Genomic DNA, 13,555 nt, shown 5'->3' with positions numbered 1-13,555 from the left:
ATACTGCTGATAGTTCTTTCTCTGCAGTTCGGGAAAATTGACCTCAATTCACATTATATTCCTTAACATGAAATTAAATGAAAGCTACATAATGCACTGACAGTGTGTAACAACGTGGTTATTGTTTGATGCATATTATTCAGGTAATAATCACTCTACTTAGTAGACATTATTGTTCTCATTCTACGTGACTTTACCGAAAGAACCAAAGAAGATTATTGTTCCTCTTCTTTGGTTATTTGGGTAAAGTCACGTAGAGAATAAAATAATAAAATAACACGAAAAAATTCTCACGACGTTTCGGCCACAACACAAGTGGCCTTCTTCAGGTGAAAGGAACAAACCTGTCGGGACGACAGAGCTTCAATGTTATTCTCATTCTACGTGACTTTCCGAAAGAACCAAAGAAGATGAATCCTTGCAGTCACGAAAGCTTTAAATCGAAAATTATTGTTCCTATAATGCTATGTTTCATTAATATCCCATCTAAACGTTTTATATACTGCCCTTTCCATTAATTATTCATCTTATACCATAGGATAGGACATACAACACGATTTCCCTGGGGAAAACAGCATGTCATGTGGTCAAAAAATTTTAAAATGTATATTAGACAAAAGATGAACATGTTTTTATATACTCATAGTGGCAGCGAAAACATTGATTAAAATCCAAGATTTATCTTGCTAGATTCAACACAATTCCAGTCTGTTGTTTGTCGATTTTTTTTTGTCAAATAAAGAAATTCAATTTTCAGATTTGCAGGCAAATAATACCAACAAAAGGTAAGTCCACATGTGTAAACAAAATCAATGTAATAGCATACTTCCCAGTGAAAAGTGTCATCCGTTTCAATGTATCAACGTAGGTATAGATTTCACAACTACACAGTAGATGTTGCCTTGTAATCTAATTGTTAACCTAATAGCATGGACGTGATTAATGTGCCTATTCCAGCTGTCATTGCGCCTACTTCTTGACAGTCAATTGATGATGGCCAATTCCACTTACAATAATAGCATTTCTCATAATTTGGTATTCTTTTGCAGCCCATTCCACAAACAAATAGGACAATTCCAACACTGCGCATGGCACGAGTGTGTGTTAGTCGATCAGCTGGTCACGTGTGGTGGGGGAAAGTGACGAAATCTCCAAGAAGACTGACCAAAGTAAATTAAGACTTAAACTATTCTTGCACTATTTTATTTCATCAGGTTAGGCCCAATGAGCTCCATAGCTCTCTTTCAGAAGCGACCTGGCCACAAACGATTGGTCAACGAAGTGGCTTATCATGTGGAAATGTACAGCAGCCAAAAAACTCTGAACGCACGTTGATTCTAAATGTGGAGGAGAAAAACCGGGAGGACCCAGTGAAAAATCCACGCGACCACGGGGAGAGAGACACGCACACTCCAAATATGCAAGCGTCAGAGTCGGGATCGAACCCACGACCTCCTGTATACCGGGCGAGGTAGTTAACACCTTGAGGTTCTCTATAGAACTTCAACGAGCGGAGGCCTTTCTGCCAGCAGTGACGTGATAAAGCACTGGCAGGAATGCTCCTCCACCGTCACGAACGTCTCGCAAAACAAACACTTTGTGCTGCTTCGATCTGAACGTCTCTTCACCGAGTTAGAATTCTCTCCCGATGCTAGCCACACCGCAAATCGTCGGTAACATAGGTAGCAGGTTGGCCTCGCCGTGAAATGTGTCGGGACGGGTGCCGTACAGAGGCCGCGACGGTGTTTTTCTTTTGGCTCGCGGTGTGTGTATGCTCGCAGAGATTGCGGAGAGGAGCTGCGGAGACCCCGGGGTCCCTCAGCACGGGAGGCGGGAGGGCTCCGGCTTCTCCCACAGAGACTCGCTGACATTTGAGTGTCAGGCAGCATTTGAGCTCGTCGGGGAGAAGACCATCACCTGTCAGAGCAACAACCAGTGGTCTGCAAACGTCCCGCACTGCATTTGTAAGCATTAACTTTTGTTTAAGCAGTTTAACTATTGTCCACTTAAGTTCCAGTTTGTAAACAGGTTTTCTTTTTCCATCGCAATGCTCGACTTTGGAATTCGCTCTGATCATTTATTTTCCAAAGCTCTAATAATCTTGCTTATTTTGATACAGCGTTAACTGTTATCGGTTTCAACTTTGAGAGTGTTGTTTGTTGCTGGCCTGTGCTTGTTGCAACTTGCTGACCCGCCCCATGCAAACGTCTGTGAAAAACAACTTCATAGCTCACCGGATTCCTCCTCCAGTGTAAATCAAGATTCAAATTCTGATCTTCATGTATTGAGCAAACATGTTGCATGTTAGTTCTTATTTATCTTGAGTCCTTTGTACTTTTCCTAAATATAATATTCAGATTATTTTCAGAAATTCATTTCAACGGATGTTATTATGATTGTCATCAGCAAATCATATTCTTTTCATTATATTATATTTATGCTTTAGGTTTTCAAATCCAGTTTTCATCAACCATATTCTGTCACTGGAAATGACTATTGATCCCACTTCTAATATCTCTTTTAGTACTTTACGAAATATCATTGCAGCTGGTATACTTTTTGCAAATAGTTTTTATTCTATCTAATTCTATATTTTTAGGCCTCGACCTTGTGGGAGTTTGGATGACTCCATCATTTCCCATTAAAGTAAATACCCTTTAATCACATACTGTATAACAGCTGTGCACAATTGTCGTTGAGTTCATTTGTCTTTTTCAGATTAACACGCAGGCTTTCACGACCAATATTATGCAAAATAAAGTTTTTTTTTGGGTTAGATCATGTAAGGTATGATGTAGTTGCCGGTGATTACAATCAGCTTCATCATGCGATTTGTCTGAATTGTGATTGTTTACGTGACAAACCTTACTAATTAGCTGCGTTGGGTGGTGGTGGGGTAATGACACATTTATATTTACGCCATCTAACCCAACAAACCTTTATTCTGGGCTTTGCCAGATTCTTATTGATCATACATATGTGGTCTATGGTAGACAAACCCTTAATTAAAAGTGCTTGCTCACATGGTCGATCTCTGCATTATCCATTGTTTTGTCCCAATGGTGTTGATGAACGGACTTCACGTGTAAAAAGGGGTTAATTGGTATTTCATTATTCCAGTTAGTGTTACCACTCGTATTAAATAGAGCAATGATTGAGACATCATTCCATGAAGGAGGTATTTTTTTCTCAGCATTTAGTAAATCATTTTTATAAATACAACTGGTCCCAATCTTTTGACTTATTTTCATCACTATGAAGGACAGTGTCACCTATCCCGGCAATGCATCTGGTACTTCCACCTCTTAATTTTGTAAACCATTTTTTTTCTGGGATTTATATTTTTATCCTCTGCAGGCATCTGCATACAATGCCTCGACTCATGTTAAGTTCCTACTTCTACCATGTGTTATTGTCCCATCTTTCTCCCCATGGGCTACTGCATTGCCAATGGTCAACATCCTATTTCCAGAAATCTAATCGCAGGAATTGGCTGTGAACAAAGCTGTGCAACTCGTAGACAACAGAGAGCAATCGAGAGACTTTATTCAGAACATCGTCGGTGCTGAACCGATGGATTGGACCTGAACAAGACGATGATGATGAAGATGATGAAGATTAAGTAGATTATGGAAATGAAGGAGAAGATGATGATGATGATGATGCCTATAGAAGAAAATGATGAAGACGAAAATGAAGATGAAGAATATGATGAAAAAGATGAAGAGGATGATGATGCAGATGAAGAAGATGTCAAAAGTATGAAGATGATGAGGAAGAAAATGAATAAGATGAAGAAATTATGAAGAAGATGAAGATGTCAAAAGTATGAAGATGATGAGGAAGAAAATGAATAAGATGAAGAAATTATGAAGAAGATGAAGGAAATGAAAAGAAGAGACTGTCCTTTTTACTGATTTCATCCCCACCCCCCCAATTATTTTAAAATATAGACGGTATTTAGCATACTATATTTGAAATTGGAAATAGTTATCTTGTATTCAATAGTATAGCCAATTAGTAATGTATATGCTAATCGTCTAAACATCTGCCCTGTCTGAAATTTATTGTTTAACCACTAAAAGTAAACATTTGTGAGAAGACTTCTTTTCTCCCAACTTAGTATCAAATGTATTGCTATTTTCACTCTTCAATATTGTCCTAAATGTCCTAAAACTTTTCAACAACATTGTTTCTTATGAAACATGATGACAGAGATGCTTCAAGGAAAGCAATATCCATGTTAAATGTACAACATTTTACAACTGTGAATACAGCAAGTGCAGTCATCCATCCATAAGAGGTATACGTTATATTTAGAAACTAATAGCAATAGCTGAACCATAAAGTCAGCAAATTACTACAGTTCATCGTTAACATCCTCAAGCTGAATTTTTTTTCTTTCAAGAACGGTCCAGGTGATGGACCAATCAAAATGTGTCAAGCAATTCCTCTCCGCGATAACTGTTGAGATTTATGAGAGTGACCGCATACATTCCCACCCACGTTGCCACACTTTGTTGACAAATCTCTCACGCAGAAAACCTCTCGCACGTGCGTGACAGAAAAATCCAAGAGCTGCGAGTTGTTGCGATGAATAAATATAATTGGAGGTCGACTTTTGCTCTGGTGCTGATCCTCAACAAAAGATGGATGGTGGCTGTTTGTCTGCCGGTGATGCAGAAACAGATTTCTTCATTTCCTAAAAATGCTCAGCAACAAAGTGACACTGTCCCTGGCGAATGTGTAAAATACTGGCAGAAGATGAAGAAGGAAAAAAAATGAATCGCCCTCTGCACACTCTCACTCGACACCTAAGCAACAGCCCTTGGAACTTCGTCTCAGCCACGCTTCGGCATGCATGCGGAAAGAGCATGGAGATGACGGAAGATTAGTCAGAACTTTCTTTATAAGACATGTGCAACTCTGTAGTGGTCTCTTTGACTTGAGGCCTCCTCTGGGGCAGGTGGAATGACCAGCGAGCATGAGGTTTTCAATCATGCTTTAATGCGTAGGTTTTTTTGATGCAGATATAGTTTAGCTACTGGAATAATTGGTGCATGGGGGTGCTAATTTTGATCCATGGGTCCCATTCGAGATGATGTTTAGATACTTTTTTCAGCAGAATCATTTGTTCCATTCTAGTTTTAACATGGCTTTTTTATATATAGTAGGCAAATACGCTCTAAGCTAAAGTTTAACTTGGAAGCTCATGTTCTTATTGGAATTATATATACACATTTATATGGGGCCGTAAAAAAGTGTATGAAGTTGTGCCAACTTCATATACTGGTTATTCGGTGGTCTCAGTATCATGTAATTTAGAAGACACTAAACGAATTACATAATATATAGGTGCTGGAACTATACTTAAACAAACTAATAAGCGGGTGCACTTTTTACTTTCCAAACTTTTTCACCGAATACATTAGGAGGTTATGTATTAGCATACATTTCCGGGGATACAGAAATATATATTCGTTATTTTGCTTTGAAGGAGTAACATGATGCTGAAAGCACTAAAATCACTCCAACTTTTCCATTTTAGTCTAGTGCGACATGGATGTAGAAAGGGCATCTGTGTTGTGCTTGAAGGAAGAAAGACATCTTTTCATGCAGATATGCAGGAGAGATATGCATTATGCTGCATCTATTCAACATGCTTTATTTTGTAGCCTAAACCATTATAGTTATAGAGGAGCGATAGCACAGACCTTATCTTCCTTGCCTGGTATGCAGGAGGTGAGGATGTTTTATCAGACGTAGATGCATGTATATTTGGAGTTAGCATGTTCTCCCCGTGGTCGTGTGGATTTTTTTCCAAGTCCTCCGGTTTTTCCCTCCACATTTAGAAACACACGTTTCGATTGTTTTGATTATTTTGCTGTTAGAAATGTCCACGTGATAAGCTACTTCGTTGAGCTACCGTTTGTGGCCAGGTCACTTCTGAAAAATAAGCGAATACTTTAGTGGCTTTTACTTTGCAAGATTAAAAAATAGTTTAGTTAACATTTTATTAATGAATAAATTCGAAAATTACTTAGTCGAATCTATGGTTACAGCTAGAAATATTGGAATATCATTTTTTTGAGATTTCAGCTCCAAAAATTGCAGCCCAGAAATTGATTAATTCGGGTTCCACATCAGGGTGAGACTAAAGTTCTAAATTACTTCTTCATTGCTAAGGATTGAATAAGCAATTCATTACATTAGTTTCTCACTCCTTGTGAAGCATGATGGTAAAGCTGTGCTATAGGTTACCAGTTGTAAGTGTGTATATGTGTTTAAGATTAAGCTAAACTAATATATTGTATTTCCTAGGTTAAGCCTGCGTGTGACGAATGCGACCTTGTTTCCCTCAGGTTTTTTTTTTATGTTATCGATGATTACGATTATTTCCTCTGCTGTTCCTTTCAGTTCCCTGCGTGTTCAACTTCACATCGCCGATCGGCATCGTGCTCTCACCCAACTACCCTGAGCACTACGGCAGCAACATGAACTGCATTTGGCTCATCGTTGCGCCCGCCGGCTCCCGCATCCGCCTGGTTTTCGCCGACTTTGAGGTTGAGTCGCAGTTTGATTTCCTGGCGGTGAAAGACGGAGACCGGCACGACGCTCCTCTTCTCGGCACCTTCTCCGGAGCTGATGTACCCGGGAACCTCGTCAGTGCGTCCAACACGTTCCGCCTCGAGTTTCTCTCGGACCATTCAACGCCTGGCCGCGGCTTCAATATCAGCTACACCAGTAAGGAACAGTGACACACACACACGGAACGTCCGTAAATCTATGTTACATGCGTCAAAAGTTAAAGTCTCTCCATGCCCAAGCGAACATGAGGCAGTGGTCATGTTTATTCATTGCCCTGAGTGGAAGGAAATTCACCATTCCCATCGCGGCTGTCAGTCCAACCCTCCCAAGGACAATGACTGCTGACTTCCCACACAGTGGTGCTTGTTTTTTATTTCGTATCATATCCAGAGGGGTGATGGGCTATATGAACCCCTGATCAGCATTTGGAATCATCTTTATTGTGGGATAAGAGTATCTACCACAAAAAGTGGCCACGTGGCTCTGAGGTCAGAGCGCTGAGCCAGCACCGCCGAGACGCTCGGTTCGAATTCAGGCAAATCGCTCGTGGCGTGGCGCAAAATAAGTTCAACATACATACTGGGTTCTCAAGTGTCATTGAGTTGATGGACTCAGCCTGGTCGCCAATAGCTACATGCACAAAAAATTGCGTAACATCAGATTTGGTTTTGCGTTTAATTTGGCTGAATTCCAGCTCGATTCTCAAGAGATGAGCGTTACTTCTTGGTGGTTGAGTGGGCAGGAAAGTGCTGCCCCCTGTTGTGGGGTTATTCTCTTTAACACAATGTGCTGCTCAGCTGTGCGAAACACACGTATGGGGTATTTCATCCCACGAGACCAATGGCACAATTATGAATAAGATTGTGGGGAAATATAAAACAAACAAAAAGAGCACCTACCGTAGTGCCTCCTGGTCAGAATGTGCCCACTGGGTCAAAGCCAATGCTTCTCATAATGCAGAGGCTTGTACTGTGATTTCATTCACACGTTGTAAATAAAAAAATAATGGTAATGATGATGACGATAGAGATTCTGCACTAACCTTGAACCAATTAGAAAGTAGAAGTAATTAATCTGCAGTAAAATAGTGAGATTAAAAATATCCTCAGTGGTAAAGAACTGCTGAACATGTACTTGTATTAATTAATTTTGAAAGTTTGTGTGAATTTTCAATGTATCGAGGCTGATTAATTTTGCAGTCACAGAAGATGACTCAGCTAGCTATGAACCTATGCACCTACAGTAAACATTACTTTTCTGTACAAACTTTTTTTTATCTTGCACGCAAAAAACGTATTCAAAATGAAAGCTGAAGATGTATTTAGTGAAAGCATTATATAACTCATGCCTATGTCAACACAATTCAGACAACCACTTGAATAGATAAGTAGTACGCGATTGAACTGACAAGTGTGTGCATACGATGTTTGTTTATTTCCAGCTTTTGGACACAACGATTGCTATGATCCAGGCAATCCAGTCAATGGGAGGCGGTTCGGTACAAAGTTCCATCTAGGCAGCATGGTGTCTTTTACCTGTGAGAAAGGCTTCATCAGAACAGAGGGCTCCGAGATCTTGACCTGTGTCTCAAGAGATGGCAACATTGAATGGAATGAAAATGTCCCCAAATGTGAAGGTACAGTTCCCTTATGAATATAAAAGCAGTCATACCGGTATGGATGCAATCGTATAAGGGGGAGTCAAAAACTGTTGAGACTAATAACACGATGTAACACAATTTTTGTTCCTGCATACGAAGTGTTATTTTTGTATTGCGTATGCCTAAAAAGTATAGAAAATGGCTATTATTCTCCACAAACTTTTATTTTGTGACCAGGACTTTATTTGAGCAAAATACACAAATGCACACGTTTTCTCATTGAAAATAGGTACATTTCAAAATATCACTGTCCTGGTCACAAAAGCAAAGTTTGTGGGGAATAATAGCTATATTTTGTACTTTTGAGGCATAAGTAATTAAGAAATAACACTTACTACCCAGGAACAATTTTTTTGTCACACAGTGTAATGATTGTAGACCCTGTGGAAACGTATTTGTTATTCAATAGATGAACCACTCATAACAGATCAGTGATCTATGCATGGATATTCAAAATAATAACATTAGGTTGGTGGGAGATTTTCGAGTATATTTTGTGTATAATATAACACCTACAAATATCCTTGAATAAATATCAACACCATCGGCCATGGTCTCTCCACTGCTGGATGAAGGCCTCCCCAAGCCATTGCCATCTAGTATTTGTGGGTGTAGGCTGTCACTTCGTCCTTAGTCTCTACCACGTGTCCTGCCCTGGCCGACTTGTTCGGACTGTCAATATGATGCCTTTCACTTGCTATTTGTTCTCTGATCTATGTGTTCCCCTTTCTTCGTCTCAGTTTCATTCCAAACATGCAGAACTTTATAGGCTTCTTTGCGCACTTTTTAGCCTCTGTGTTCCAAGTTCCAGATCTGTATGTCATACCAGGAATCTTAACTGGATTCTTTAGGAACATTGGTGTTTATATATACACATATACAGTTTTTTTTCCGTTTCAAAATGTACTAGATTTCATACTGTAGCATATACTTTCTCTACTGTCACTGACTAATTGTACTATTTTTTGAAATAAAAGAATTGCATGCAATAAGCCATCTAAGGGCAAGTAATTATTTTTTGTCACGTTTTTTTTGCTTTTCCTTTTTAGCCCAATGAGCAATAATACATTTGGTTACATATATATTCATCACTTATTTTAAGCACACATAATAATACATGTCGAAAGTCGTATTAGTTTTTTGGGTGTCTTTTGTTGTATTATTCATGCAGGCTATCCGAGAGTTGTATTGCCATTTCACTGTCCGTGTATTCATCCTTTTTGGCGTATAATTCAACCACAATAAGAAGTGGATGAACCAATCATCATAAAATTTGTATTATTCCATATCTGTAATAAGGGACCTGTGAGTGATCAGATTTCCACGCAATATTTCCAATGCAATTACTGAAATTTGAATTGTGCTCAAATTAGATGTACAATTTTGTGAGATTACCCTGAAATAAATTAGCTATATTACACTGTATCAAAGATTATGGTTTTGGATTTACGGGTTAGCATTCAAACATTTGCATAGACTTCAATAAGATTCAGATGTTTTATGCAATAGCTTGTATACCACAAACGCCACGCTTAATATTACGAGGCTACAGTACAATTATACTACGAAGTATTTCCACATTTTCCTAGTTCTTAGCTCAAAATAAAAACCCTTCCCTCTGATAGTAAATAACCATGTTGCCCAGATTATAAGATGCTTCTTTTTACCTTTAAGGTAAAGAGAATGATGGAGGTGAGTCTTGTAATCTGGTAGGTGTGCGTGTGTGACGTTCGTGACACCGGCTCACTTTCTGGAGCATCTTATAATTCAGAGAATACAGTATCAACAATAAGAAATTCAGTGTTTGACTATTTAACTATACATTATTATTTTATTTTATCAGGTAAGGCCCACTGAGCTATATAGCTTTTTTTCAAAGCGACCTGGCCATCACAAATGATAGCTCAACAAAGTGGCTTATTGTGTGGAAATTTATAGTAGCCAATACTCTAAACTCATGTTTCTAAATGTGGAGGGGAAAACCGGAGGACCCGGAGAAACATCCATGCGACCACGGGAAGAAACACATGCAAACTCCAAATATACAGGTGTCAGGGTCGGGATCGAACCCACGACCGCCTCTATACCATGCAAGGTAGTTAACATCTCGCCACCCTGGCACTATAGTGTATTTATAGTGTTTTATACTGCGAGGTGAGATTGATTTTCTTCACCAATGGAGTTGGTCAGCTTGATTGGAGACCTTGATAGATTGACCTTATGTTATCAACCTCTAGGCCTCACATTAACACATCTCAGATAATCTATGAATGGAATATGGAATTCAAGGTTTTTTTTTCATCTCATGATGGGCATGGGTCAATAAAATTGTTTAATTCACAAGGGCCTGTGTCAGTCCATTGCTGGATGAAGGCCTTCCTATGTCATATCATTAATGATGGTTATTTTATCATACTTCACCACGCTGGTCATTTGTGGAAACAGACGCTCATGAATTTCAAATTGCTGAAGTTTTGCCAATATTATGTGGAATTAGCCATAATTCCTCCGTAAGGAATTGGACCAAAAATGTAATACAACTAAAATGTTCTGTTATGCAGGGGGGGGGGGGGATATGTAATATTACAGCCAAGAAGTTAACTATTGTGGTAGAAGAATATGGAATATATGCCTGAATGTGACCACCTGCTCTTGGTATACTATTAAACCACTGTACATGGCAGTGGTTTAATTTCGTAGCTACCATTATTGGGAGCAACAATTTTCTACTTCTACAATTAATATACACTTGGAGAAATGAGGCGTGAATCGTTTTTCTTCCAAAAACAAGGTTTTACTGATGAGGCAGCATTGTCCTTTCTTCAAGCAACGGAGGACCTGTAATCTGTGGTGACAATTTAATCTAACAAAACACACTAAATGAAGGGGCTGCTCTTATGAAGAGCATAATTAATTCTTTGAGGTCAGGTGTGGATATAATGAGTTGGTTAACATATCTATATACTATTTCTGGATAATTGTTTCGTTCAAAACTGTGGTGAAAATGCATTGTTATATAATACAATTATATTGTGATTAATTCCTAAAAAGGTTCGTATTTTTTTTATTTCAACATGTCCATTTATAAAATTATATTGTAACTGACGTGCGCGCTAAGACATTTAAACAAAATTGTATGAACACAGACAAATACTAAATGTCAGTATATAAAAAAAACTAGATCAATGAAGCCATTCGTGTGCATGTGGGTTCATTGTCGCTTTCAAAGTGTGCAATGTGTCATTGGGTTTTTAAATGTGTTTCAGCACCATGCGGTGGCCACCTGACCTCTCTAGCTGGCATTATCCTGTCCCCGGGCTGGCCAGGCCTTTACAAAGACTCTCTCAGCTGTGAGTGGATCATTGAGGCTCAGCAGGGACATGCCATCAGGCTCATCTTCAAAAGGTTAGTCTCTCTCTCTCTCTGCCCTCCTCCCCAAAGCAAAAGTGAAAGTTGTACATGGTCAAGTAGATAGACCTGACTGTTGACTTCCTCACTTACTACAACAACAAGAACAAAAAGCTGTGTACGTGGACACTGGTTGTGATTTCTCAGCTCCGGAACCACCAGTGATGCCGTTTTCACATGCACGCCGTGTTAGTTAGGTTTTGTACCCAATGTTCACTCAATGGCAATGGTATTAAGCTGGCCCTCTATGCATCTCTATGCATCTCAATTATATGGATACCAAAATCTATGGTACTTCAAGAACACATAATGATGACCTTGTGAATAATTATCATGTCCTACATACGTGTGATTTGAATTCTCGTTCAGTTATTTCAATTATCAAATCACTCAAAGTCACGTCTGCTCTTGCATCACTTAGTCTGACAAATAAGGCACACGCCGGCCATCATAAGTGATTTGCTGGAAGCAATGTGACAATCATTTGTGCCATTTATCCAGCTCAATGAGTATTTATGGAAGGTGCCTAGTTTGTGAAATGCACATACATTACTGTCCAAACTCTGGTCCATCGAGAGATCTAGAGGCCTTTCTGCGTATACATTTTTCATCACTTTATACAGTGGTGGTTAATGTAAAAATCCATAAACGTGTAGATGGCAGCCACTAAAACATTGATGGTCACTTGACCTCTGAATTTCCAATACATAAAAGCTGGCCTATAAATGATTGACGTCTTTCAAAGGTCAGGTGATGGTAGATACTATAAAATACATAAATAAATGTGTAAATCTGACTTTATATGTGTTTCTTTTTACCAGGTTTCAGACGGAGGTAAACTACGATGTACTGCAGATATACGATGGTGCATCTACTTCATCTCCCCTCACTGGATCCTTCCATGGGACCCAGGTTCCAGAATTCCTTGCCAGCACTGGCAATACCCTTCTGCTACATTTTACCACCGACAACAGCCGCTCCAACGTGGGCTTTCAGATCCTTTACGAGAGTGAGTCATTCGAAATCAAGATTTATCTGTAAATTAAAATAAGACCCGTCACACCAGGAGGATATGTTCGGGCTGGAAACAAATAGGGTTAACAGCACACAAAGGTGTTTCCCACGTACGGCAGGAATGCAAGACTCCCATCGTGGCTTGAATTCATTGTCATATGACCGCCAAAAACTGCAGGTGGCTTAAACAATACTCAGAACATTGTACATGCAATGCACTCGTCACGTGATGTGTATTCAAGGCACGATGGAAGCGATATCTTCCTGCTGTTAGTAAGCACACCACTATGTGTTGTTGAATCTAATCATTATTGACACTATACACAGTACGCATGCACAGTATGCGTATGATTCCTGGCTACTTAAATAAGTTCGTGTACAAAGTATTGAATGACACTGTGTAACATGCTTATATATTTAATGTGCGTGCACGCGTGTGCATCGATATGCGGAGACATTTTTGAACTGAAATTACGCACTATACATGCGTCCTGCCGAGCATCGATGTGCAAAATGAACGGAAACTTCAGAGCACTTCAAAGTAAACATGGTGGCCTCTGATCAAATGTATAACAACACTTTGGTAAAAATGTAACTATGACAGGAATTTTCCTGCCTAGATATTTAACCAAAGTGTTTTTTTATTTGTCTAAAGCTTGTGTTTCTATTTCTTTCATGGTGCTGTTAAAGATAAACTGGAATGTGTTTATACATCCACACACACAAGGGGCAGTCACACAGCATTGGAGAAAGTATTGTAAGAATGCAAACTAATATATATCTCAGTAAGGTTAATACAGCATCGATGCTCCTATTTTAGAGGCTTTAATTTAACACAATATTGATATGGCTTTTTAGCGTGACATTTTTTCTAAATCTTTATTT

At 39.1% G+C, this 13,555-nt stretch overlaps 1 protein-coding gene across 3 annotated transcripts in view; it reads left to right on the top strand.

Annotated features, from left to right (window-relative positions):
• LOC116941580 (CUB and sushi domain-containing protein 3-like) overlaps positions 1–13,555 on the top strand; it is a 442,102-nt gene that overhangs the window by 293,684 nt on the left and 134,863 nt on the right. For all 3 annotated transcript variants that reach the window (XM_032952771.2, XM_032952770.2, XM_032952772.2), the window contains 5 exons: positions 1,782–1,964; positions 6,418–6,744; positions 8,030–8,224; positions 11,515–11,653; positions 12,478–12,665. In XM_032952771.2, coding sequence (XP_032808662.2) covers positions 1,782–1,964; positions 6,418–6,744; positions 8,030–8,224; positions 11,515–11,653; positions 12,478–12,665 — 1,032 coding nt within the window. The remainder of the gene's footprint in view (positions 1–1,781; positions 1,965–6,417; positions 6,745–8,029; positions 8,225–11,514; positions 11,654–12,477; positions 12,666–13,555) is intronic.

This window comes from Petromyzon marinus, chromosome 12 (assembly GCF_048934315.1).
Source record: "Petromyzon marinus isolate PM22_M1 ecotype Great Lakes invasive population chromosome 12, UKy_Petmar_22M1.pri1.0, whole genome shotgun sequence".
Taxonomy (NCBI): Eukaryota; Metazoa; Chordata; class Hyperoartia; order Petromyzontiformes; family Petromyzontidae; genus Petromyzon; species Petromyzon marinus.
This window is presented reverse-complemented; position numbering and strand designations above follow the sequence as displayed.